At 44.0% G+C, this 24779-nt stretch overlaps 1 protein-coding gene across 2 annotated transcripts in view; it reads right to left on the reverse strand.

Annotated features, from left to right (window-relative positions):
• Nucleotides 1-566: 566 nt before the first annotated feature.
• Nucleotides 567-24779, reverse strand: part of LOC124307444 (protein TANC2) — a 67665-nt gene continuing 43452 nt past the window's right edge. For both annotated transcript variants that reach the window (XM_046769084.1, XM_046769085.1), the window contains exons 2-16: nucleotides 9669-10096; nucleotides 8305-8443; nucleotides 8071-8217; nucleotides 6685-7086; nucleotides 6375-6482; nucleotides 5937-6268; nucleotides 5568-5846; nucleotides 5054-5476; nucleotides 4757-4963; nucleotides 4187-4453; nucleotides 3797-4092; nucleotides 3262-3704; nucleotides 2873-3174; nucleotides 2321-2743; nucleotides 567-2238 (exon numbers count right to left, since the gene is read on the reverse strand). In XM_046769084.1, the coding sequence (XP_046625040.1) occupies nucleotides 1942-2238; nucleotides 2321-2743; nucleotides 2873-3174; nucleotides 3262-3704; nucleotides 3797-4092; nucleotides 4187-4453; nucleotides 4757-4963; nucleotides 5054-5476; nucleotides 5568-5846; nucleotides 5937-6268; nucleotides 6375-6482; nucleotides 6685-7086; nucleotides 8071-8217; nucleotides 8305-8443; nucleotides 9669-10096 (4493 nt within the window). In that variant the 3' untranslated portion in view covers nucleotides 567-1941. The remainder of the gene's footprint in view (nucleotides 2239-2320; nucleotides 2744-2872; nucleotides 3175-3261; nucleotides 3705-3796; nucleotides 4093-4186; nucleotides 4454-4756; nucleotides 4964-5053; nucleotides 5477-5567; nucleotides 5847-5936; nucleotides 6269-6374; nucleotides 6483-6684; nucleotides 7087-8070; nucleotides 8218-8304; nucleotides 8444-9668; nucleotides 10097-24779) is intronic.

Raw genomic sequence — 24779 nt, forward strand, 5'->3', positions numbered from 1 at the left:
GACATTTTTCAGCAGGTGCTTTTTCCTTCGTAACTTCTCTCCTGTGGATCCCACACTCGTTTCGCTGCGTTTTCTGAGGTCCTGGGGGTCCAATTAGTCGGAAAAGTGTCGATTAATTCGAATCTGAGACCAAAAGTTTTTTGCCCAAAAAAAAAGTAAGGCTAACCCCTTTGCATTTTTGGCGAAAATTTTCGCGATTTTGAAAAGTGCTGGAATAAATTCTTTCTGGCAGTATTCCGACGTAATTTTGCCGGAGAAAACGATTAAGCGCAGTCCCAATACGCTGCGAGCAACGAATGAAAAGTTACAGCCGAAAAACGAGAACCTGCGTTTTCGACATTTTTCAGCAGGTGCTTTTTCCTCCGTAACTTCTTTCCTGTTGATCCCACGCTCGTTCCGATGCGTTTTCTGAGTTTCCGGGGGTCCAATTAGTTGGAAAAGGGTCATACAAATCGAATCTGAGGACGAAGATTCTCCAGTCGAAAAGTGAAAAAAAGTAAGGCTAACAATCATACCGTACACAATATTTCAACGACAATACAGTTACGTACATCGTCACTGTTATATTCTGATTTATAATTTTATAGCTTTATTAAAACATCTTGTTCATATGTTACATCTTAAAATAGAACGTACAATTCATAAATAGCATCAAGAATAAGTGGTTGAGTCATCCTTTCTGGCCTAGGCTTTACAACCGAAGCCATACTTGGCAAGATACATAATGAATGCCTTAGGTGTATATACGAATCAAATAGCATCCAGCTAATTGCAAATATCATATTCCACATAATAATCTGCCCAATATTCCCCAGTGGCGTGCACTAGTTTTCACATGTTATATATTTATTGACATTCAGCTACTGCCTCGGCATTAATATAGTGGCCATTTCGACATTACATAGATATTCGTGTATGCATAGCCACAAAATGTTGGATCGGCATTTTGCAAGGTAATAATAATAATGATCTAAATAATAATACGGAGAATAATCAATTAAAAATAAAATAATTTAAATATTATAACAATAATAATAAAATCCATGATATTTATATTCTGTGTACATATATGTATATATAACTCCGGCTTCCGAATCAGAATTCAAGTTTCATTCCCCCGCGCAATATTAATCATGCAGTTCGTGTAACAGGAAAGTCATTCGAGGACACGAAGATCAGTATATATAACGCCAAAATTATTTGTATCTTCACTCAACAACATTAAATGTATATTGCGGAGGGAATTATCGTATATTAAAGCTATTTCTACGGTGTCTAACGCGGAATCGAGTGTCAAATCTGTATAGTGGACTTGATATACTTCAATGCACGCAGGTTAGAGAAGTATACCGCCAAAATATACAGCTACATAAATGTGACCGAACAATAGTCGCAATTAATCCAGCCCTGATGAAACGCGGAAGAGATGTATTAATTCGGAGTTATGGCGGTGTTCAATAACCGGGAAACATGGAAGAGACAGGGAATCTGATTAAAAACATGTAATCTGAAATCAGAAAATTTATCAAATGAATATTCGTGACAACCCTGATTGTCTAAACTCTGCTGCGTTTACTGTCGAACGATTTACTATTACTCCCGCTGCTTGATTTTAAGTACCTGTACATACTCATAAACCTACTTACAAATCATACATACATGCGTATAATAATAAGTTTCACGAATGTTCGGAATAATAAAAATCAATTGCAATAATTGCATACATAACAAAAGCCTTTTGGTATTAAACATTTCAAATTTCATTGCTTTACGTTAGATTATAATTCATAAATTACGCGTCGTACAAACAGTTAGCTTAAATGCATCTGTAGCCCGAAACCGGAACCGTGTAGGTACAGCAACAATTGTAACCGAGTCATTGTATAAAAAAAAACACTTCGGTATTATATATAAACGGATAAATGTCCGTATGTAATTGAATTAAAGTTCTGTAAGTGTGTCTACAGAGGCGTGAAATCCTGATGTGATGTCGGATCGGTCCCTGCTTGAACCAGCGCCGTCTCTTCTGGAGCATATCTCGTCCCTGAGGATCGCTAGGACTCTTCTGACTTCGCGATTATGAGGCGGGGCGATATGGAGAGCCTCGTTAACATCACAAAGAGCATCCTCAAAGTGCCTTGCGTCTACTCTGGCCTTTGCACGAGCGTAAAACGCTTCGTACGAGTCCGGCTTCGTCTTCAATACTTCGGTCGCGAGCTCGATGGCCTCTTGGCTCTCCTGCGGGACCACGAAAATAAATAGAAAATAATATAAATAAGCCCATAGTAGATAACTTTTATCACTGATCGTCAAAACTCACATTCATTTTACGCTTGCACCTGCTCAGGTTGAGCAGAAAATTTAGGCGAAGCTGAGTGAAGGTGGGAAGATGAAGTAGGAGGTGATCCTGGTCCCTGTCATGATCCTGTTCCTGGCTCGGAGGAGTTGGGAATTTTCTCAGGGCATAGCCGTAGCGGTGGGAAGCCTCTTTCAGCCGGCCCTTACGGTAGAGGACGTTACCATCCTCGAGTAATTTGTTTAGGAGGATGAGAAGAATGTCTGGCTTTCCAGCCGCCATCGCCCACGTTGCCGGACCCAATTTAGCACCTCGACGAAGAAAACACTGAACGACTGGGATATTCCTACAGCCGATCGCTCGATCCAACGGCCGCATTCCGTGAAGGTCAACGTGCTCCACAGCAGCTCCCCGATCCAACAGTAGCTGCACCAGCTTTGGATTTCCCTGAAGGGACATAAAGGTACGTGTTGATTGTTGATAGTAAAATTTTTTGAGCTTTTTTAAAATAATGCCGATACGAAGACATTCCGCTTCGTAATTCGTCGTCTCTACAAGAGTGCAACATTCACTTGCCTGGAAGGCAGCAAGGTCCAACGGTGTTCTACCCGTTTTGTCGGTGGTATTTACGTTCGCACCATGGTCTAGGAGAGACTGCACAGCAGAAACGCGTCCTCGGACGCAGGCCCAACCCAGGCCCGTCAGTCCTTCCATGTCGGTAGCTTCCAGGACTGCACCTTTGTCCAGAAAGAGTTCGGCGAGATTGCAATGACCTTCAGCAGCCGCTAACATCAGTGCTGTGCGGCCGGCAAGATCGCGTTGGTCTAGCAACGGCACAGCCTGATCCAGTACGTGATCAGTACTGCTGGACAAGGACCCTGAAAAAGAGGACGGTTCATTTCCAAGCCCCGAATTTTCGGTAGCGAACACGGGACCAGGATAAGTGAGAATTACAAACTCAATACCTTGAAGAAGCCTTTCAGCCGCCCCCCAGTGGCCTTCTCGAGCAGCAAGCATCAGCGGTGAAAGTCCTTTTGCACTGACAGCCGATGGGTCAGCACCACGGGCTAAGAGGGCAGAAACTGCAGTAGTTGAACCGTGGGCTGCAGCGATGGTTAAGGCGGTTTCCCCGGTGAGAGAATCGGGTCGATCGACCTTGACCTCGGCCATGTCGAGGAGGTACTCAACGATAGGTTCGTGGCCTTGAGCTGCTGCTGCTACGACCGCTTGTTGTGCGGCCTCTTCCCTGCCGACCTCAGAATCAGCCGTCTCTTGGGCACCCTTCACGACCCAGTCACAAGCCAGCAGGTAACCTACTACCGAAAGCCGCGCGTGTCTCGCTGCGTGCACCAGAGGACATTGTCCTGCCATGTCCGCATGACCCAGGGAAGCTCCGGCAGCAGCTAGTCTGCGGAATAGAGATCAAAATGTGGTTGAAATTACGGTGCTAGAGTTGACGGATTTGGTAGGGTTGACGGAATTAGATGAAAGTTACTCTACCTTCTGACGACATCACAGTGGCCGCGGGCAGCAGCGAGAGAAAGTGCGGTGCAGCCCTGGCTGTTTGTCAGCTCAACATCTGCTCCGAACTCCAGGAGGAGGGAAACCATTTCCACAGATCCCTCATGAGCGTGCATGCAAAGGACTGGGGCGTTGCCGAGATACTCAGTTGTGTGATTCGGCGATGCTCCAGCCAGAAGAAGGAGCCGGGACACCTTCACGTTCGGACTATAGATGTTCCGAAGGGTGCAGAGAGCCGAGGATATGCACTCCGTCGAAGAGGTCAACCAAGAGGCCTGTGGGAATATAAAAAGAAGATGATTGATTCGTTGATAAATCGGCATTGTTAAAAGCTCGCAAAAAAGTTTAAAGGGAAAGCTGAAGGCGTACCTGCAGATCACGCGAGGGCCAACAGGGTGCAACTCCTCGATAAACGTGAGCCTTAAGGATGTGGTGTCCAAGCTCAAGGACTTTCTCTCCTTCCAGCGGCGCCTGAAGCCGGGATAACCTGAAGGCTATAGCGGCGTGACCCAGCCTCAGATCGCAGAGGAACTTTGTCGACTCACCCTCATCTCGGCGCATCAACCACTCCCTGAAGGACGGGTGAAAAAACATGTAGGTGTTGTCCAAACGCTTGACCAGGAAGCCTGAGAGCATCTGCGAGAAAAAACACAACATTTTAACGCAATTTCTATCGTGCTATGATCAAGTAAAAGAGAGTGTGATTTTTATACGGTTCGTTTATCAACTTACGTAATTGCTTAATTATCCGGAGTGCAGGAAATCGCAAAAGTATCATTAGTGTGCGTTAATATTCAACTGTCCACATATTTGTATAGCAAGAAATAAATATGTTTCAATGCCATTTATACCGAATCTTGGATAAATTGACAGCAACGATGATAGGTAAATTGATACATAAATTAATAACGATTGCATGTTATGCATATAGATACGTACTTTGAATCTCTGGAGAAAGTCTTCCCAGGAAACGAAATGATCAATATTCAACGAATTTACAGAATAAAATATCTCGAGTAGCGTCAACGGGTACAAGGCCGCCAAACATACTCCGAGAAGAGGTTGTACTCTTTCAAACGATGTAGCGGTCGGGAATCTCAAGTTGAAGTGCAGCAGGAATATTTGCGCGAGAGAGACGGGTAAAACCTGAAATCATCAACCACCAATCAACTACACATTTTCTAAAATCGGAATAAAAAATGTGTCACTGAAATTATGAAAACCATTTCAAGTCACCTTGTAGCTTGCAGATTTAGCGACTAGATGTCCACTCTCGATAAGATCCAAGGTGAGTTTGGCGAAAAGGAAGCTACCCCTGGAAAGCGCAAGGAGATGGGATGCAAACCTCGTTTGATTCGCCCCACTCACTGATGCAGTGACGTTCGCCTGGATGGTCAAGCTCTGGTTGAGCCTATAGCTCACGTAATCAGCTAAATCCCTAGTGACCATATTGTTCTTGACGTCAGAAGAGCTCTTATCCAGAGATATCCTTGTGTAGGGAAATTGTTTTGCACAATCTTGAAGCTGGGTTCGAACGGTGCATATAATCTTCAACCACGATGGGAAACTCGAAGCATGTCTCGTCAGGAATGTGGCTATCGTATCACCTCGGTCTGGTCTGTGATACTCTGCCTCGCAAACTGCGTCGATTAGAATGACCTAGGGGTAAACGATTCGTCATGAAATGAAGAATGAACTGATTGAATAAACGAAGACGAACCAATGATAAAGTCTAGACTTTTTCCCTCACCATGTTAGTGTCTGGTAATCTTCCAGCTTTGTGGAGGGTGACTAAGGGCTCGATGATTCCTCTGGTCAGTGCAAGATCAGGATCCACAGTGCATTCCCTTTGAGAAACAGACCCCTGAAGATGGGGTTCGGACAGTAGATATTCCCTGTACGCGATCAGTTGAGGAGCTTGGCAGAGCTGAGCCGCCAGGGAATGGATGAGATCAGGAACAAGGCAAGTATTGTTGTTGTCAGCCTGACAGAAATGGTAAGCAACGACGTGGGCTGCTAGCTCACGAATCTGAAGCGAAAGATGCGATAAGTACAAAGCTTCATTTCGTCATTGACTTCATTCGCACCCAGAAGATCAATCATCCAGTAAATTTCCTACCTTATCGTTTGTCGTTTGTATAGACGCCTCGATCAGAGGATCACCCAATTTGTTTTTGTCATCGTTATTATCCGCGTAAATTTCTGGCGGTGGAATTTGCTCTCTTCGTCTTCCAAAGCAGCTGTGCTCTACAAGCTGTAAGATAAGTGCAGTCTTTCCAGTTCCGGGGCATCCGGCGATCAAGGCTCCCGAGCTTGAGCCAGTCACCATAGCTTTCAGTTCATCCATCAACCATTGGCGGCCTGTGAAGAGGGGGTCCGCCTCCAAAAGAGGCACCTCAAAGAACAGTGGCTTCAAGGTCAGCTGGGCAGCACGATACTGGGCAAAACGTACTGGAGCACGGAATGAAAATCCGATTAAAACCATCGAATGGCAAAAGTTTAATACACCGATACTGTCGATTGTAATAACCTATGTGAGAACCGTAATGAGACTCACTTTTGGGATCGATTGGCCCCTTAACAACCCCGGTTCTCGCAGATCTTCTAACACATGTTCTTCGATTTTTAAACATATTTAGTTCCTCGATTTGCCCAGGTTGAGTAGCTGCAGGTATATAAAATAATAAATATCGTTAGGAAAGTTGTTTGTACGCAGGAATGGAATGCGCATTGATAGTTCGTGCGGCATGTTGAACATTCCCAGGGGATAAGTAGCTTCAAGTGAGCTGAAGCGAGTACTACACCAGAGGCAACAGGTGCGGTGCAATGGGCGAAAAAAAAATCAGCGTATAAGTTGATATACTAACTGGTCACGGAATGTCTTCGGGGCGTCAACGGGCTCGAGCTGCCGTTAGACAGGCCTGACATGGACATTGAGATGAGGCTGGCGACGCTATCGCAGTCTTTACCGCCGCGATGGGCGACCGCGACTTCCGCCTCGCTCGAGGTGCCGGTAAGCGTTGACACCGGGCTAGTATTTGTCGATGCCAGAGTTTGCGTTTCGAAGCTGGTCAAGCTGCTGAAAGACGCCGCTGAACTGTCGTGACTCCGGCTGTCCACCAGCCGAGCCGAGGGCCTGGGGCATCCACCATTGACGACGGCACCCCGGGTGTTTCCACCAAGAAGGAGTCCGAGCCGCATATAGAGGTCGGACTGCGAAGACTTTTTCGTCCTCGAAGAGAGCTGCTTGATATTTCCTCCTTCATCGTCTGCGAATAATCATACAAGGGTAGGAACAGATCAGCGTATGCGCTCAAATGACAGAGAAGAAGAGAACCTCATCCGCCAATCAGCGGTACATAATCCAAGATGCAAACTAACGCTTATATCACGCATTGTTAGTGGATCAACTCATTGTCAGGGTTTGAATGGTCAGATAGTCATTGAGGATGTGTTATTCTAACGCTGGAACAAAAAACGCTGACCAATAAGAAAATTTCATGCTCGATTGCGCGTCAAGTATTGATGCGGAATGACAAACCACAAGTAAAACATTCACGAAACACTTATCAGAGAAAGAGAAGGCATAATCCGTAGTCGGAAATCCAGGCATCGGTGCAGCTATAAAACTGGGTGATGTTAGGAGTGCAGAGTCACATAAAGGTCACAGTGAAAAAAAAAATGCAAGAAACAAGGGCTAAATTGAAATCGCGCAGGAGCGTGTCGTGCCTGTAACTTTATCCGTCGAGCCGATCAGCTGGTTCAGCCCGTCGCTGGTCGTGCCATGACTGCTGCTCCACAGTGACTTGATCTTGCCGAGGACGACTCCTGGCCATCGGGATTTACCTTCCCAGGAAGATGTCATCCATGCTGCGTGGGTCAGTTAGTTACGAGCTGTACTACCGAGACTCCTACGACTAATATTCTTACGATCTAACGGTCGGGGAATTTCACGTACAGGTATGTACACCGGACCATCGCGCAGTGGTCAATTATGATCACCGACTTTACTACTGTCACCTGGGTGTTTACTGTTTATGGTACCCATGATCAACAGCTGTTGGAAAATAGCTACTTCCCATCATAAGCCGTATGACTCAGGTTCAACGTGATCCATGAATATAACTGTTCTCAAATACACATTCATCCACAAACAGGAACGTGGAGAATGTATTAATCCGTGTGCTACCAAGGCCAGGATCTTTGCTCCTCTAGTTATGAGCTAAAGTACAAAGAAAGTATAATGTCCTCACCTGACAAGGCGGAAGGATTTTCATTGCTCTGCTCTGTAGAAGCCGGGTGCTGCTGATGAGCAGAAGAATTTCTATGGCCGAAGGGACTCCTCAGTACTTTTGGGCTGAGAAAGAACCTTCTTCTCTGTTGAGGTGGCGTCGGACAACCTGTAGCGATGAAATTTCCATAAAATAAATCAGTGCAATGGACCGACCATATCGTGTACAAAATATTCAGATTACATCGAAACTCACTTTGCGACATGACGGCCGCTTTGCTCGGGGGAGCTGGCGAGCAGCATCTCGATGGTGTGTCGGTAGGTGTTCTGGGCGGTTTTCCTTTCGATCCTTTTGGTCCCTTGGACGGAAGAGGTGAGGCGACATCGGCTCGCGACTGTTTGTAAAAAAAAAAAGAAAAAGGAAATTGAATTATTCAGCATACATTTGATGTTCGAGCAGCGAGCGATCGACTCTCTTAAGATTTCTAGCACACACAACCAGGTACACAGAGCGTATCCGCAGATGATCTAACTCTGGGTGCGCCCAGAGACAATAACGTGTACATGGTAGGTAACAGTCAACGTGTCCTCGAATGGCGTTAATAATATTCTTTGTCTAGGTATGTACAATTCCGTAACAATTCTATGTATGTACCCCGGATGATATTTCATTTCAACTCCCTCGTAGTCTACCACCTCTAATTTACTCTCTCTACGGGAGTAACGAGGTGAAACTGCAAGCGGACCAAAGATGATGATAACGATAAAGGGAATTTTTTGCGCAACCGGTGAAATGAGGGTCTCTCCTCTTTGTCCTGATGATTTACATCCGAGTGTGATTTTTTCAACGTTTTGTTATTTCCGAACGGTGGCTGTACGGAGGCAATTCGGTTTAATTTAAGCGCACGGTTCTACACCGGTAATATTCAAGTCTGTCCCTTCATTTCGATTGGGCCCAGCCTTTAACGGCTGAACATACGTGGGAGTTTAAGGACCATACCTGCACCCACAGACTTATACGATAACTCCCGGTGACGGTGTTCAAGCCCGCGTACGTAGGTGGCAGACGACGGTGATCACAGTGTCGACGTTATGCGTCATCGATTTACCTCCGTAAGAGAAATTTTTTCGTGTATGAAGTACTACTACCCATAATCGAGTAAGTGGACAGGCGCGTGGTGTCTGCTTTCAGGCCAGACTTACGCCAACACATTCACCTTTTCAATTTTCAACCTTCGCCTCTCACGACGAGCTCCCGATACCGACGGAGTACCATCGTCCCGAGGTGTACGTGACTGGTTAGTATTTTCAATTATTCGGAGGCCACTTTGTCCCTTCTTGTCTATTATTCCCCACGATGAACGTGCTCTGAACGTGACCCAGACTCTTAACCGGAACGGAAGCACTAGTAAAAGATGGCACGTGCGTCCGAGCCCGCCTTAATGTGTAATTTCAAAACTGTCCTACTCCATCCCACCACTATGAGCGGTCAGGAAATGATCGGTTGGATTGACGGTACAATTCCAATTTCAATACTTGGAGATGGACTATTGACCGGTGCATAAAGATTTCACCGACTGGTCTGACACAGATTTGAATAGCATTACCGGTTCTCCTTACCTGCATGAAGGGGGTGAAATGTCCGTTGGTTTTGACCCTCGGTCTGGGGCTACCGCAGAGAGCGTTAATCGCAGTTGTGTCATCGACCCAATCCTCGACGTCTTCGCGTGTGCGAGCTCTTCCGCCGCCCGTAGCGCTCGGCTGTCTCCGATTGCTCGGCTTGGTGTATAGCTGCGAGGTGGAGCCTCTCCCGAAGGTGGTTTGCCCGATGTCCATGGTGCCGCGGAGGCCCGTCGGACCCTCAAGGTCCTGCGTCGTGCACAGAGGACACGCCTCGCTCCTGAAGGTGCAGGAGTAGCACCTCTCGTGACCACAGTCGTCGATCAAGCGTCTCTTCTTACCCTTGTCAAAAGGCATCTCGCACGATGGACAAATCGAGCCAGTTCCAGCGCCTGAAGACTCAACCAGGGCCCTGATTTGCGCCAAGTCTGAAACAGTCCGAGAAATATGGATGGTTAGAAGAAATCTATTTATCTGAAACTACTATCGACAGGAACCCGGTGTTTTTCCCTCATCGCTTAATCGTGCAAATCTCCGCATAAAATAGTGTAGATTAAAGGTGAAATTTGCAAGGTTCACTGCGTTTCGAAACTCGCATAACTTCCATGGCAAGTGAAACGCCAGGGGGTTCTGCGATGGGTTCGAAATGATAAATCGAGCTAATCGTATTAATTCAGCTCAGAGATGGTTGCGCAAGTGCTGCAAACAATGGTCTTGTTCTTGAAGGTGATGGAAGTTTTGTGCGAGAAGAATAAAAAATAAGAAGACGAAAAAAAAACAAGAAACAAGATAAAATGAATCACCGCTAGTGACAAAACTCCGCGTTATATTATACATGACTCAAACGACCCGCCGGCGAATTACACGCTTGACAACTTGTATAATAACGCATATATTCGAAGAAGAACGATGTGGGAACAACACTTACGTGTATGTACCTATAATAAAGCCACTCACGGATACCATGACGCGCATTGCACGTGTATCTGGTGCGATCATATTTACGTGCGTGCGAACAAGAAAACGGTAAAATAACCGCGTGCTTATTACTATCCCGTGTACGAGTTTATATATGTGTATTATTATCCTAGCTAGCCGGCATGACCAACCTCGCATGTGTCCGTGAACCGCAGACAATTTCATAGATAGATATCCTCGTAATACACGTTTTTACTTGACAATTGCCATAGTGAATATACACGGCATGCACACGTCTAAACCGTGGCGCCTATCTCGAGTTACGTAACCGTGAAACACAGGTTGCGCTGATTCTGCGTCAGCTCTTTCTTATGTCCACCACTCTGCAAAATTCTATAGATGCCTAGATACGAATATACCTTACATAGCGTTTTAATTCTAGTAGCTGGTGAGTTGGAGGAAACTAAATCGGCTTCTTCTCTTTGTTCAAAGACTGGTTCAAAATATCTTTCTTCGTACGTCTTTGAAAATTTCATTTCGCAGTTTCTCTATCGATGTGCGTACGTCTGGAACACCCGTTAGTCAATAGCAAAGCTCACCGTATGCAATGGAATTACATATTTGCTTATTATAGAAGCAAGGTCAACAAATCGTGCGTACTGTTGCGGCAACTTTTGTGTCAATTATATCAAGTACAATTACTCAAGTGCCGCAGGTTTCTCGGGGTACGTATCTGCCTAATAGGTTTATACCTCTCCGAGTGGCGTGTAAAACTGGCTCGTAGACAAGGCTTCAACGTACACATCAGAAATTTCACCAATACGCGTGCATTGTGCACGCATACCGTTGAATTTCGATGCCAGAACAACGGGCAAGTGAGTTTCAGGCTTTCGCAACAGCGTATTTCAAGGGGGCGAGCCGATCGCCCGCAGCCACCTGTCGAGGACCTCTCTTTGCATTGGTCTCTCTAAAATGCCAACCTGCGACTGAAGGCAGCCGCCTTGGTCCAGAGTGCCGGGTCCCCCGGGTACACGTAATGGGCTTAATACTTCTCGCGCGTATTATCAGACCCGAGCAGCTGCTTTCTATCCAGTTGCCAATTAATTACGCTTTTTGTAAGGCTGACCCGCTTCGCACCAACCGTGTTGCAAACCTCGACTGCTGCAGTGGCACGGCTGCTGGGCCATTTTCTTCGACGGAAACCCCGACGGCGTGCAACACGGGCATTGTTATTCTTCCAAGGCCGCCGTAACGACAGCTTTCCGATTAAACATTGGCCAGCGAAAAAGAAAAACCTAAATGGATTTGTCCCACGTCATTGACAGTACGGGTGCACTATTTCAGAGGAAGGAAATGAGATGTATTATTTACGTGCAGAAAAGAGAATAGCCATCCCAACAAGTTACGTTGTTACACATCGAGTGTAATGTGCGATTTATCTGACTCGGTTGAAAAATATTCTCAGAAATATTCAAATGATTCTCAAGAGTCGGTGCATCTACCCGGAGAAAAGATCGAAAATTACAGCTTGTTCAGTCTTGTTCAAGTGAGATTACAGTCAGGTAATATCTAGGTCATGAGGATTGCAGTAACCACACTTGAAACCGGCAACAATACGTTTCAAGTCAGGCACTTTATCGATTCCAAGGCTCTGCGGGACAAGAATTTTGAAGTTTATTGATTCATCTTTGATGGTGTAATTTTCTTCAGATAATGATCATGAGGGAAGAAATGAAACATCCCTGACTTGCCCTCGAATAACGATGGCGACGCGGAACTCTTGACAAGTGAGTAAACGCTGTGCATTCAGCGATGTCGATGGAGGTGCAGTTTTAAATTTCAACTTGAATTCAGTTGCGTTTCAAGCGATGTTTCAACGTAATGCCGCTGGTACCGTATTCTTTCAATTTCATTTTAACATCTCATCCCAGAGGCCGACTCCACCTTTTGTCCCGGTTTGTTAAGCGGCAGTCCATTCCGTTATCCGTGGGTTATTTACCGATCAGAGCGAAACCACCTGGTCGCATCGACGCGAAGAGCTTATAAATAAACAAATTTCGCTTTGTTGTACAGAAGATATACGTACAGGTGAACAAAGGATGCTCCTGGAAGTGTTGGTGATTTTCGTATCGAGAAATCAGATCGGGTATGAACCGGTCGTGACGCGACCGCTGACCGGCTCATCCAGTTGCGAGTCGATCTATATTGACACGACTATCATGGTTGTTCGCTTCGTATTCCGAGATCGTTCCGACTCGCCGATCACCTCCAAACCGTATCTCGACAACTCCAACCCATCTCCAATTCTGCGATTATTTTCGTTCACACGAACTCGCTAAGTCCATTAATATCAGCTGTTTTATTTTAATCACTTTTTTCTTTTGTTGTCATAATGATATCCTTATTTTGAACAGCGTTAATTTTCGACGAGCCTCGGTGACCCGGTTTCTTACAGGTACTCGCCGATCATTCATCTCCGGATTCGTTTTGCTTCTTTCACTCGGTACCATCCAGATTGAGGAGTAAAAATCGACCCGTCGAAGGTACATGCGTAGTACAATACAAATTGCTGAATAAATTGGCATTAAGATAAATCATTCCCGGACTTCACCGTGCCACGAAGCGGTAAGAATGATCGTTCATTCGTTCTGCGAACGCAGGAGTGCGCAAGAAAATCGAATTACTTACATAACCATACCGTTGTAGCCGTTAAATATGCTCGTTGGTTATTTTTAGAGTGTCATCCGAAATTACGGCGCATAAAAGCATCGGCTGCAACGGTAGTCGCGGCCTCTTATCCCGGGTGTTCGTTTTAGCGTACGACACGAAAGCACGGTGTTGTTGTCCGGTCCTATCCAGGAGGACAATCAACGTCTTCGTTGGAGACTGCAGGGGCAGCTCGTGACGTCGTTGCCTGGAGCAGTCGGCGAGTCCATGTTTCATTTTATAAATCACGCGCCGCATATCTCTCCTCGCGAGTGAGGCTCTTTTTTATTATTATTACACCATTTTTCTTTATTTCTTTGGTCGATTCTCTTTCTTCTTTTTCTCCAACTGCTCCTCTGCCTTCTTGTTCTTGTTTCTCTTCCTTTCCTTCCGCAGCCCAGCACAACACAACGCTTCGGTCCGGTTCACCAAGTGACCGCTGGGAATAGAACGAAAGCCCCCGCGGGACACTCGGGGCCAGCCGCCGAGTGCTGACCCGTAAAATCTCCCGAGACCTTTCTCGTTTTATTATATCCCATTGCCCGGCGCACGTCTCCTGATTAATCTCCATTATCCGCAGCCCCGCGCGCCTCAAGACTTTCGCAAGTATCACTGAGTCGGCGGTACGAGCCAGGCTGATTATACGCAAAACGAGCGTTGCCAATTGGTAGTTCTAATTATACGTATATATATACGAGTATATATACAATACATATTTAAAATTACAAAATACGTACATATAATATAGACATAAAAAACTAAAATACGGAAACAAATGTGGAAAATAGAAACTGCATTCTCTGGCTTCAAACATCATGCTTCATGTATAAAACCAAATAATGAATGAAAATGGTTTAAATAAAAAACGTATTTGCATATTAATCTGGGCCCTACTTATTACCTTAAAATAGCACACTTCTTCCGTGTGACGTACGAAAAAAAAAGGATACGAATATCGATGTGTAAACGAACAGGTTGACTGAGCGTTCTCAGATCATTTTTCGACTTATTAATTGTCATCCACGATAAAGACGTTCAAAATCGAAAGACAAATATCGTTAGAAGCAGTGATGAACGCCACTCGGCATATGCCATATGTCGGCGCGACGCCCGAGTTTATAGCTTCTTCTGCTTCTTCTGCTTCTTCTGCTTCTTCTGCTTCTTCTTCTACTTTTTTTTTTTTTTTTTCATTCAGACCGTACCGTCGACGAAGCTCCCCACACCCCGGTCAATCTTTCTCTCGTTCCCCGTCATCTCCCCGCTTCCTGTTACTTATCTCTTTTCATTCTCAGAGCCCGCACCAGTGACTACCGAGAAGACCCTCTTTCCGGGCCTCGCGCTATTCAACGCTGCCGTCTGGGCCTTACTTGCTGTTATATGCCTGCATGCGATCTATTGTGATGCCGTTTCACGGCGCCGCTGCAAGACTGAAAAAAAGACTCACGAAACGGCGTATCATGCGAAATGCTCCTTTCTCCGCGCACTCGTTGCGTATCTGTACCCCTTTATATTCGCTGTTACAAGCCGAGATGCAACTACTGAAATAAAAATATCCCTAACTTCCGAGGCCTTCTCCTGTACCGAAAACCATTAATCAAAACCACGGACATATCTGTGACAGATATTCGTTGATAACCGTCAAGCATTGCGCAATCTAGAAGTCGACATGATCGTTGGGGACAAGCGCAGGCCGATATGACGACTTTGACAAGTCAAGAAAATAATTTCAATCTCGCAAAAATTTTGGCTCACGTATAAAAGAAGAAAAAAGTAACGACATTAAAAGTCAATTAGTAAGATTATTTTCAACCAAAGGAATCGTTCAGACCCGACACCAGTGCAGCAGCGCTAAGCTTGCTAATACGAATTTCGTCTAGTAGGTATACATTACTAGTTAATTTCGAAACACAGCGGGACGACTGGTTGGCATATGCGCGATATTTGTGGTTATCGTGTTACAGCGATGTGGGCACTAGGATTCGAGTTGAGGTTTTTACATAGACGACACAGAAGGCGATTACGGAAGCAACGGCCTCGGCTTATGCTTGATGCGTGTAATGTACACCAATATGTATAATGGGGATAACATCGAACTACAACGTAGTGTATAATTAAATACATAGGAGATGAGAAGAGGCACCTTGTGTTAGAATCCGCAGCGATCGGAGCATTGAATTTAAATTGCACTCACCTGACACGTCGTTTCACTTGACCGCTCTATGCCGACAGGAAATGAAAATTCATCCGATTTATGCGGGTTTTATTTTACAAGGAAGTCACATCGGCACAAGGCGTGCCAATCCAGACGCTCTAGGCACGCGTTTGTATACCTCCGCACCTAATTATCTTCTCTTATACAGAGGCATGCTTGCATCCCGATCATCCAATCAAAGAATATCTGAGTAATTATGTTTCAATTGGAGAAAACTGTGAGGATAAAACGAGAGAAGGGAGAAAAAAAAACATTCCAGGGCAACGAGCCTGTGGTTAATTCTTACTTCTGTGCAGCTACTGCCTGCGTATCAACGGCATTCGTTCGATTCACATCGTCCTACAGGATGCTAAATACACCTTTGCGGCATCCTGCAAGTCGAGGCAGAGCTTACTCAAGCTTGTTTTCGTCGAACAAAGTTGAGTTCCAATCAGTCTTCCCTCTGGAAGTTCGCATTCCTGCTCTCCAATCGACATAAACCATGTCGGTCTTACAAAATAAATATAATCAACGAGCGTATAAACCAGCCATTATCGCCGCGCCCAAATATGCGTATTCCAGCGGGAATTGGGAGCGAGAATCTATCATCTGGAGCTGGAAGACATACGCGGATGGTACGCGGCCAACTGAATTCATTTTATAATGAATAGATGATTGAGCCGCGTACTCGTAGGTTGACCCGAGAAAGCATGAGGTCGCGGACGAGAGTAGAAGAGACTGGAGAAAAGAATAGACGTTTATTGTCGAGGGTACAATATTCGCCGCTGATTCATCCTCACTCTGGCTTTAGGAATGGATGGATCATGCGTGAGATACGCACACAAACTACGCGTACGTCTCAATTTCGCAAGCCAAATTAACAGCTTAACGAGCTTTCGTCGAAGGTGAAATCACAACTGAACTATCCTTGCCATCGTGGTAATCGACGTTAAACAGCGCTCGATCATTTACTAACGCTGGAACGGATCGCAGAGCCAATATAAAACGGGAAGTGTACGCTTCAACGGCGGCCATCTTCATTTTTACCATCTTCAGTTGATATACAACGTTGCACGGCAGTTATCATCAGCCATTCCTTCGTGCGATCGCTGCCTTTTCATTTTCGAAGGGTGAATCGCTTCAGTTACTGGAATCGTAAGTAGGATATATATCGTGCATTAACATACCGGAGCGTTGTACGTGCATAGCGTGCTATGCCCAGATGGGAACTTAATATTATAATTCAGGATTTGATCTATAGAATCGATACAAGTACACATACTCCACGTCCATGTTATATATATATTCGTGTGCACGTGTAACGGCGGTTTGTAGATCATTGGAATATAATGCAGTACTCGAGTCTTGCACGAGATCGCAATTTTATTCCCGCAATTACCAATACAGGGCGAGGTATTCCAAACAACCTACGAACATTGCTGGATGGAATGTTTTTTCATTTCAAAAGGAAGCATACCGGGGATTTCACTTCGGATAGACGAACGACGGCTGTTAATTTTTGTAACATACTATGACGCGTGACGCAACCCTTTAACTTGGAATTAATATATTGCAACGCGTATCGTGTGACTGTGAACTTCGGCATGGCGGCGAACTGATTCACCCTGAGCATTGATGTTAACCGCGGATAATGTAGAATAAACTATTGATTGCAGCGTAAAGCAGGTTGGAATAGAAAGTTAGAGGCTGCAAGGAGAGGAGGATCACTTTGGTTGATCTACATCGACCTCCTCCCGAGCAACGTAAACGTGCATTTCAAAGATCACGAATTTCAATGGATTATACATTTCATACAGCCCCGTTCTGCATGTGCCATTATATTATTGCCTTGCCATTTCTACTATCCTTTATCTGCGCATCGGAATTATTGCGACCAGTGTTAATATCACGAACTCAGGTTCCACGTTACATTCTTCATAGTTCAATCAACATTTGCCGTTGTCAAAATACTCCGGCAGTAGTTTAAGTCTTATCAATTTCGTTTTGTCAAATTCGTTACTATGGTGCAACGCGAATGCAAATCTCAGAGTACAGTGCTAGATTCAGTGCTTAAATCGCGTGGCAGAAAACAAATTTCGCAGTTGTATTTGGTTTTCGAAAATGTGGTTACTACGTTACTTACCGGACCTTTTAAATAACGATTAGCTTTTATATACCATGTCGTAACGCATATAATTATACGACAACGAAGCTGGGCGCAATACGTATATAATACTATGTATACATATATCCGTTTATACATACCTGTAGGTATATTATATATACGGAATACATACACGGGAAGAGCACATACCAATTAAGCATCTACCGTGTAAGACGTCAGCTACTCACGGCTAGGAAAAGGTCAACGACACATTTTTCTAATCTTCCGTGAAGGATCTCACAATTAGTCGTTACCTACTACGTATATTATATATATATTGTAACCGAGTCGAAGCATAATTGGGTTTAGACTTTTAAAATCCACGACGTGTCGGCGAATTAGCCAGCCCACGCCATTCGCACGGTAGAACAATTAATCTCCACACTCCTGATGACCGAGAGGACAGAACCGAGTGTTAAATTTTAGTTTCTGTGTGTATTCGACGATCCTAATTATATCGAATGAAATCAGTGGTAGGCCACGTTTTTGAACTGCGGCTACGCAGTGCTAATTCTCAAGTTTTCATATCGCTGTATAGAATAATGAGCAGCTGCAAAAAATTGAATAACTACTGGAGGCCTAACAAACAAAAAACAAAGACTCGTTCCAATACGCGTATTCTATGTAGGAATATAATGCATGCATGCACGTGTGGACTTTGTATAATATGGGTGTAAGAAATGTAAACCGTATTCTAGGTCACTAGCCTGCATGGTAATATATTCATTTATTCATTTATTCGTTTCTTTATTCACTTATTTATTTGTTTGTTTATTTGTTTAAGGAAACGTCTTATAACAGTACCGCGATATTACAAATTACAAAATAAATACGTACACACCGGAGCATGAAATAGAAGTGTCAATTTTAAGTAACGAACTTTATCACACACCGCGGTGCAGCGAACTAACAATAAATCCTGTAGAAGGGAAATAAAATTAATATCATTTACGATACGATGTATACCTATATGAATTTAAAAGAGTACAAGTAGTATTCCTTCGGTGACAAAAATCGACAAGAAGAATTAGAGATAAGGGGGGCACAGATGTTGTTAAAAAAGTTGCGAATGATCGATCGTCTGGCTCAAGACGAGGTACGTATAACATGCATATCCAATAGGCATCGGCGTGTACCACAAAACACTCGTATTAATCGTTCCACGGGCCAAGAACTAACGATCGTTTAACTATCGTCTGTAAATCTAGAATTTTACCATCCGTCTTATCTGTGTGTACACATATTCATACATATACATACAGATGCGTGAAAAATGTGCAAGTACCAGCTGTCGTTGCGTAAAATAGTCACAAGACTTAATTAGAACGCACAAAACACGCGACTCGTCCGGTGTCATATAATTTCGACAGTACAACTTGTCGTACAAATATTTTTCGGAAAAAAATGATTTTACACCCAGAGTTAAGATAGGCATGTAGGAATAATCGTATGGTATTCAGTGCGTCTAAATTAGCAGAAAAATAAATAAAAATGACTGAATCGAACGTGGATGCATGTATAACACCACGAACTGTACCATCTGTAGCTTCCGCAGTAAACGACACGGTACAACGCTACACGGCTACGCAAAGTGTAGCGAGTGCTGCACTGGTCTGGTACCGATACACCACAGCATTGTACCTTCGAGTAAGTAAATAAAGTACCCAAGTTGCCCTGCAGCACGGCGGCGGTGTTCGGGGGCGATGTGATCGTGCAGTAGGACGTTGGTTGCAGGGTATCGTGAATAGAGTTGCGCAACCCGCTCGCCGCGAAGGTAGGGCACCAAGTACACGATTTTACCTGCCACTCGAGGTACGCGTTTAACCAATACGTGCATGCATACGGTGCACTTTGCATGTTACTATCAAGTGGCACCACTTACATTACCTTTTTTCTTTCACTTCTCTGCCGCTTCCTTTTTTCCATATCTCGACATTTTCTGTTGTTTTATTTCCGCAATATTGCATGTATTATTTATGCAACACACACGCGCAATCCATGGGCATGCATTTCACACTTGCGCCTTCGCCACTCTTGTCACTTGTAAATATAAAGTTATACGTAAGTTGATCAAGATCGTTCCGCGCCTTATATGCTATTACAATATCGCATTATTATTTATAATACTTCGATTTACATCACACGTCGATCCGTATATACATGTATACAGAAATTATTAAGAAATAACAACAAGCCAAGTGTTATGTATTTTCATTTTTTTGTTATCGCAGCTTGATTTTCTTCCCGCGTTGCGCAAATCGTTACAGGTATAGGTATGTAACACGATTACCCGTGCGCTGCAGTATTTGCATAAGATCTGCGCAATTTATATTCCGCCGTGAGAGATTGTACATTCATGACCCATATCTTTGACTAATTATACAACCATAGAAGACACAATTTTCCCAACTCCGAGATAGGTGTATATACATACGAGTTGTGAAAAAGGGACATTTTTACATCCTTGTAAGAGTGCGATTGGAGCTTTTAAGAAACTCAACCGCCCAATTTCGCGTCTTCTTTCTTTCGGAATCTACGACTCCAACTAAATAAGAATAGAAGAGGATTACTTTTTGAAGCGCCGAGCACTAGAGTTGGGAATGAAATATCTTAAAAGAAGTACAAGGATCTAAGTAACAGATGGGGAAAAACTGGATTAGGTCAGACGTACGACCCTCGAGGGACTCGGTGGTGTCGTCAAACTGGGATCGAGAGACAGGTGCTCTAGCGACCGGTATAGAAGTTTACAACTGCAGTTGGGTCAACGCACCTAGCTGCTGACCCTCCATCTTGGTCGGCTGCGTACCAACTCGAATGAAACGTTATCACTGAAAGACTGGCTTCGAACATGTGTGTATGTACGAACACGCCAAGACACGCGCGCGCCGCAGGCCTCGCGATGGAAACGCGTCTGCGCGTGTACGAAACTATCTTTTTGCCCCAAGTGCGGTCGCCCATCGCTCGACTTACGTAAAATTTATCGGCATTATCGTATCGTGCGTTAGGTATAGGTATAATAATATACCCCTCGCTTATGTAACTCGATATTGATAAAAAAAAAAAAAAAGGGTTGGGTCAGCCATGCGCGCGCGCGCTCAAGCACTATTCTGTATGCGACGTGCCCACGTATGTGTATAAAAAACAAAACAAAGGATTTTTAACTCATCGATTACTGTGCCAATTCTGCTCCTTCAGCTCGCACGAATCGCACATTTGGTCACATCGCGTAACATTAGTTAGAAGACAAAGATGAGGATGATGTTGGTAACGTTACGATGACGACGCAAGTTTAGGATAATTCGTTACTTTCCAAATCTTTCCAAATGTCTGAAATTTAGTAAAACTATGATAGACAAAACGTATTGTTATTTCGAAAATTTGACTTATTGAAAGTCATTCTAAAATTGCGCAATAATGATTTTTACCCCTCAATTTTCGTTACGTTAACGTTACTAACTTCAGCCTCGGACGGACAAAGCACAATTGGCTACGCGGTTGATGAATGAACGGACTGCGGCGAAATATTATAGATTAATCGAGTATACATTGTGAAGGCAACGTAAGCCTGAACAGCGTTGCGATAAGGAAGTATTAACGGTTATTACAATTCGGTTCCAGTGTAGGATTTATAGTCGTGCAAGAAATATTGGACCTGAGTTTCTATCATCGATCATTTTAAAACGTTTGTTAACGGCGAGCGGTCGCTAGTCGAGAGAATTACCGTAAGGCGACTCGATCGGTTAGGTGTAGTAGTTAAGTCTTGAGGAAACTGTTTGCTCTGGCTCACTTTGATCAAATAAACAAATACGGTGGTTTATCCCCCACCCTGCAACGTCTGACCTGATCGTTTCGTTTCATTTTTTCCCCTTCCAATCGCTCGCGGGTTTATCGACAACGGATGCAAGGTGTTAGGATCCCGCTTCTCGGAACATCACCTTCCAGACAGATAGCCAACTACGTATATACCAATAAAGTATATCGACGCCAACTTGAAGCGTTATCATCGACGCGTCGTGCACTCGATCGGCGGTTGTGCTAGATCCTAACGTACTTCTGACTCGAAATTCGCCTGTCGTTCACGGTTTTCGAATGTTCTCCAAGTCTAATCCGCAGCACCTTCGCGATGCGCGTTTATCGAATTACGACAAAAATGAAACAACGATACGGGTAACAACACGCTGAGCCCAAGGAAATCGTGCGGTACGTACGTGAGTAAATACACGGGTACATACGCAGTAACGGATCTCTGGACGACGGAATAGATGGATGGATGGTTGGACAGGACAGTCGGAATGGTCGTCGCGAGAAAAGATCACTTGGATAAAAGGAAGGAAAAGAAAAAAGATAAACCAGAGGAAACGACTAACCTCGCACACAAAGATTTGAGAAAAAAGTAGGAAAAAAAAACAACATATTTCGACAAACGTCAGGCCGACCGGCAGAGTCTCACGGCACTTTTTTCAGATTACGTACATACACGTCATTCGTGTGCGTATACATATGCAATACAGAATTGGTATGATCATGACGCGTGGATAAGTCTTTGCTACCGTTTTAATCAGAACATCACTCTCTTCGATGATTACCACTCTAGTGTAACGATTGTTTTGTTGATTTGCGTTACTGCGAATCAAATTACACTGTACAATAACTCTGTGCCAAAACAATACACGGTTAGACGAAGCGCTTAATAGGCGAGAAACTTTAGAGTTGTATAATTAATTATGTGAAAATCAATTAACTGAATAAAGTTTTCTTCATTCAATCAATCAATCAATCAACAATTTCTCCATACCGCACACCTCGTTATTTCTTCTTTATATCGATTCACTACGGGCACATAATACAGCTGCACGTAGGCGCGTAACGAGCTGACAAGTCGTTTACTTAGCCACGTGTGGCTAATAACAATAGCAAGAATATTACGAGAAAAAAAAATAAGACAATAAAGAAAGATAACAATAACGGTGATGATAATATAATAGTAATAATCACATAATACACGTACCTACTGGGTAGAAAAAATTTAATAAAAAAAACCAAAAAAAAAAAAAAAGAAACAACTCTTCGTGCCAAACCATTATAAGTAGAATGAATGGGCATACTCAGTCCTGAAGTTAAATAACAATATTCAATTCAATTAAGCCTGAAATTTCCATAAGATGTTCAATGTGTCGTGTTAGCTGCTGATGATGATGCGAAAAAATCGCGTGTAGGTACGAGTTTCGTTATACGACCACTGTAACCAGTGTGAGTTCAGGTAGGGCACACAAGCGAACCCGTGAACTTACTAAGCGCACAGGCAACGGTGTGTGTTTAATGTTGGTACCGAAATATTACCAACCAGCCTGTACAATTCGCTGTCAGATTGAAGGAAGCAGAAAAAAAAAAAAAAAAACCCTACCTGCGAAATGATATTATTAATTACACGACGGTATTGTACTCTACCTATATGGGAAAATAGATACGGCGATTCTCTCCCAGGAGTTCAACGATGCAGGACATCATCGGCAATAGGTTCGATTGGCATGTACCTATGAATCGTATAAGCGACGGCGATGCGATGCCCGTGATGAAATTGAATTTAATTTGCCCATAACCTCATGCGGCGATGGCCGCTTTTGTTATCCGAATAACGATCGAACGGGATGAAGTCGCGCGTAGGCGCTGCATCGCTTCGCTTCGCTACTCGACTTCTCTTCTTCTTCTTCTTCTTCCTCGATCACGGAGCTAGCATTTATACTGGCCAACACTAAGTAAGCCGCGACCACCACCTCGCATCACCTCGCCTCATCTCTTTCATCGAGATAATCTCGCGTTCGTGTCCAACTTCGATGTAATAAGGTTGAGCAAAATGTACGTACAGCCCAGCTAGATGATGGCCAACATAAAACGCGAGGCGTCGTTAGACACTTCCGATCACCTGGCTCGCTCCAACAACTGTAAAACGAGGTACTCCGAGTACATGCAATGGTACAAAAAGTCATCATCGAGTCGAATTTATTTGGTCGTTCTAAAATAAACCGTTTTCCACAAGTTCTTATGTACGATGCATTACTAATGTGCTTATAAATTAGTGAAAACTATCCCGGTATATTATTTTTTACTTTTCAGTAACACTGGCCGGCCATTAAATTTACTCCTAATTGCAGCCGTAAGCTGGATATTTCAAAAAAAAAAGAATTTCGGCTATAGGTGGATGATTTAATGCGCAAACTCGATCGTAAAAGCGATGTGTGAGTAAGTATAGGGAAATTCAGTGGGAAGTTAGTGCTCCAACCTACGCCGTATCGAAACACCTGTGTGTTACGCTACGCGTTGCGTTATACATTCTATATATATATATACATTATATATACGTATACGCACGCTTCGAAGGAACATAAATTATTGGCATAAAGAAGGTCACAAATCTCAGCGCGTGCAGGATAGCGAGGTACGTTGAGCTTTGGCATCCCGATTATCCCGTACATTATATATAATGTTTTATAAATTTTTACACATCTTTGATACGGTTCTTTGATATATTTTATTTCGACCGTTTTTTCTATTCCTTCGAGTTGCGTAGCTGGCACGAGTTCGCTATGCCGTATCAGCTGATGTCACCCGTAATTTGAATGCCGAATGAGTTTAAACGCGCAGAGATATATAAGGAAATTACGTCATTCACCAAATCCCACGCACTGGCAGCTTGACACTAAATCCCATATTATGCCAAATTTCTTCTCCAAAAAAACCAGGAATCATCGATTACATTACGACACATTACGCCCGTGTAGATTCGTTGCTGCAACGGTTTTGACTCAATCGTAAAAAGAGAAGAAATCTCTTCCTTTCGAAGGATCGCGCGCAAGTTCGGTGCGGTATTGGATCGAGGAACGGTGTAAATGGGATTAAAGGCTCGCATGGCCTGAGGGGGATTTTTATTTTCGCGTAAAACGTGACAAATAAAGTGTAATTTCACGGAACGGCGAGACCGCTTTCCAGCCCGATGACTCGATTAAAAGCCGGATCGACTTGGCCGGGGATCCGGAGGCGTAATATTCGGAGTTTAAGAGCGCCAAAGGGTTCTTAAACGCGCTCTTAGTCGACGAGCATTACAAAGCAGGTGCGGGGGTAGGAGTTTCGTTAT

The sequence above is a fragment of the Neodiprion virginianus genome, chromosome 6 (assembly GCF_021901495.1).
Source record: "Neodiprion virginianus isolate iyNeoVirg1 chromosome 6, iyNeoVirg1.1, whole genome shotgun sequence".
NCBI classification, from domain to species: Eukaryota; Metazoa; Arthropoda; class Insecta; order Hymenoptera; family Diprionidae; genus Neodiprion; species Neodiprion virginianus.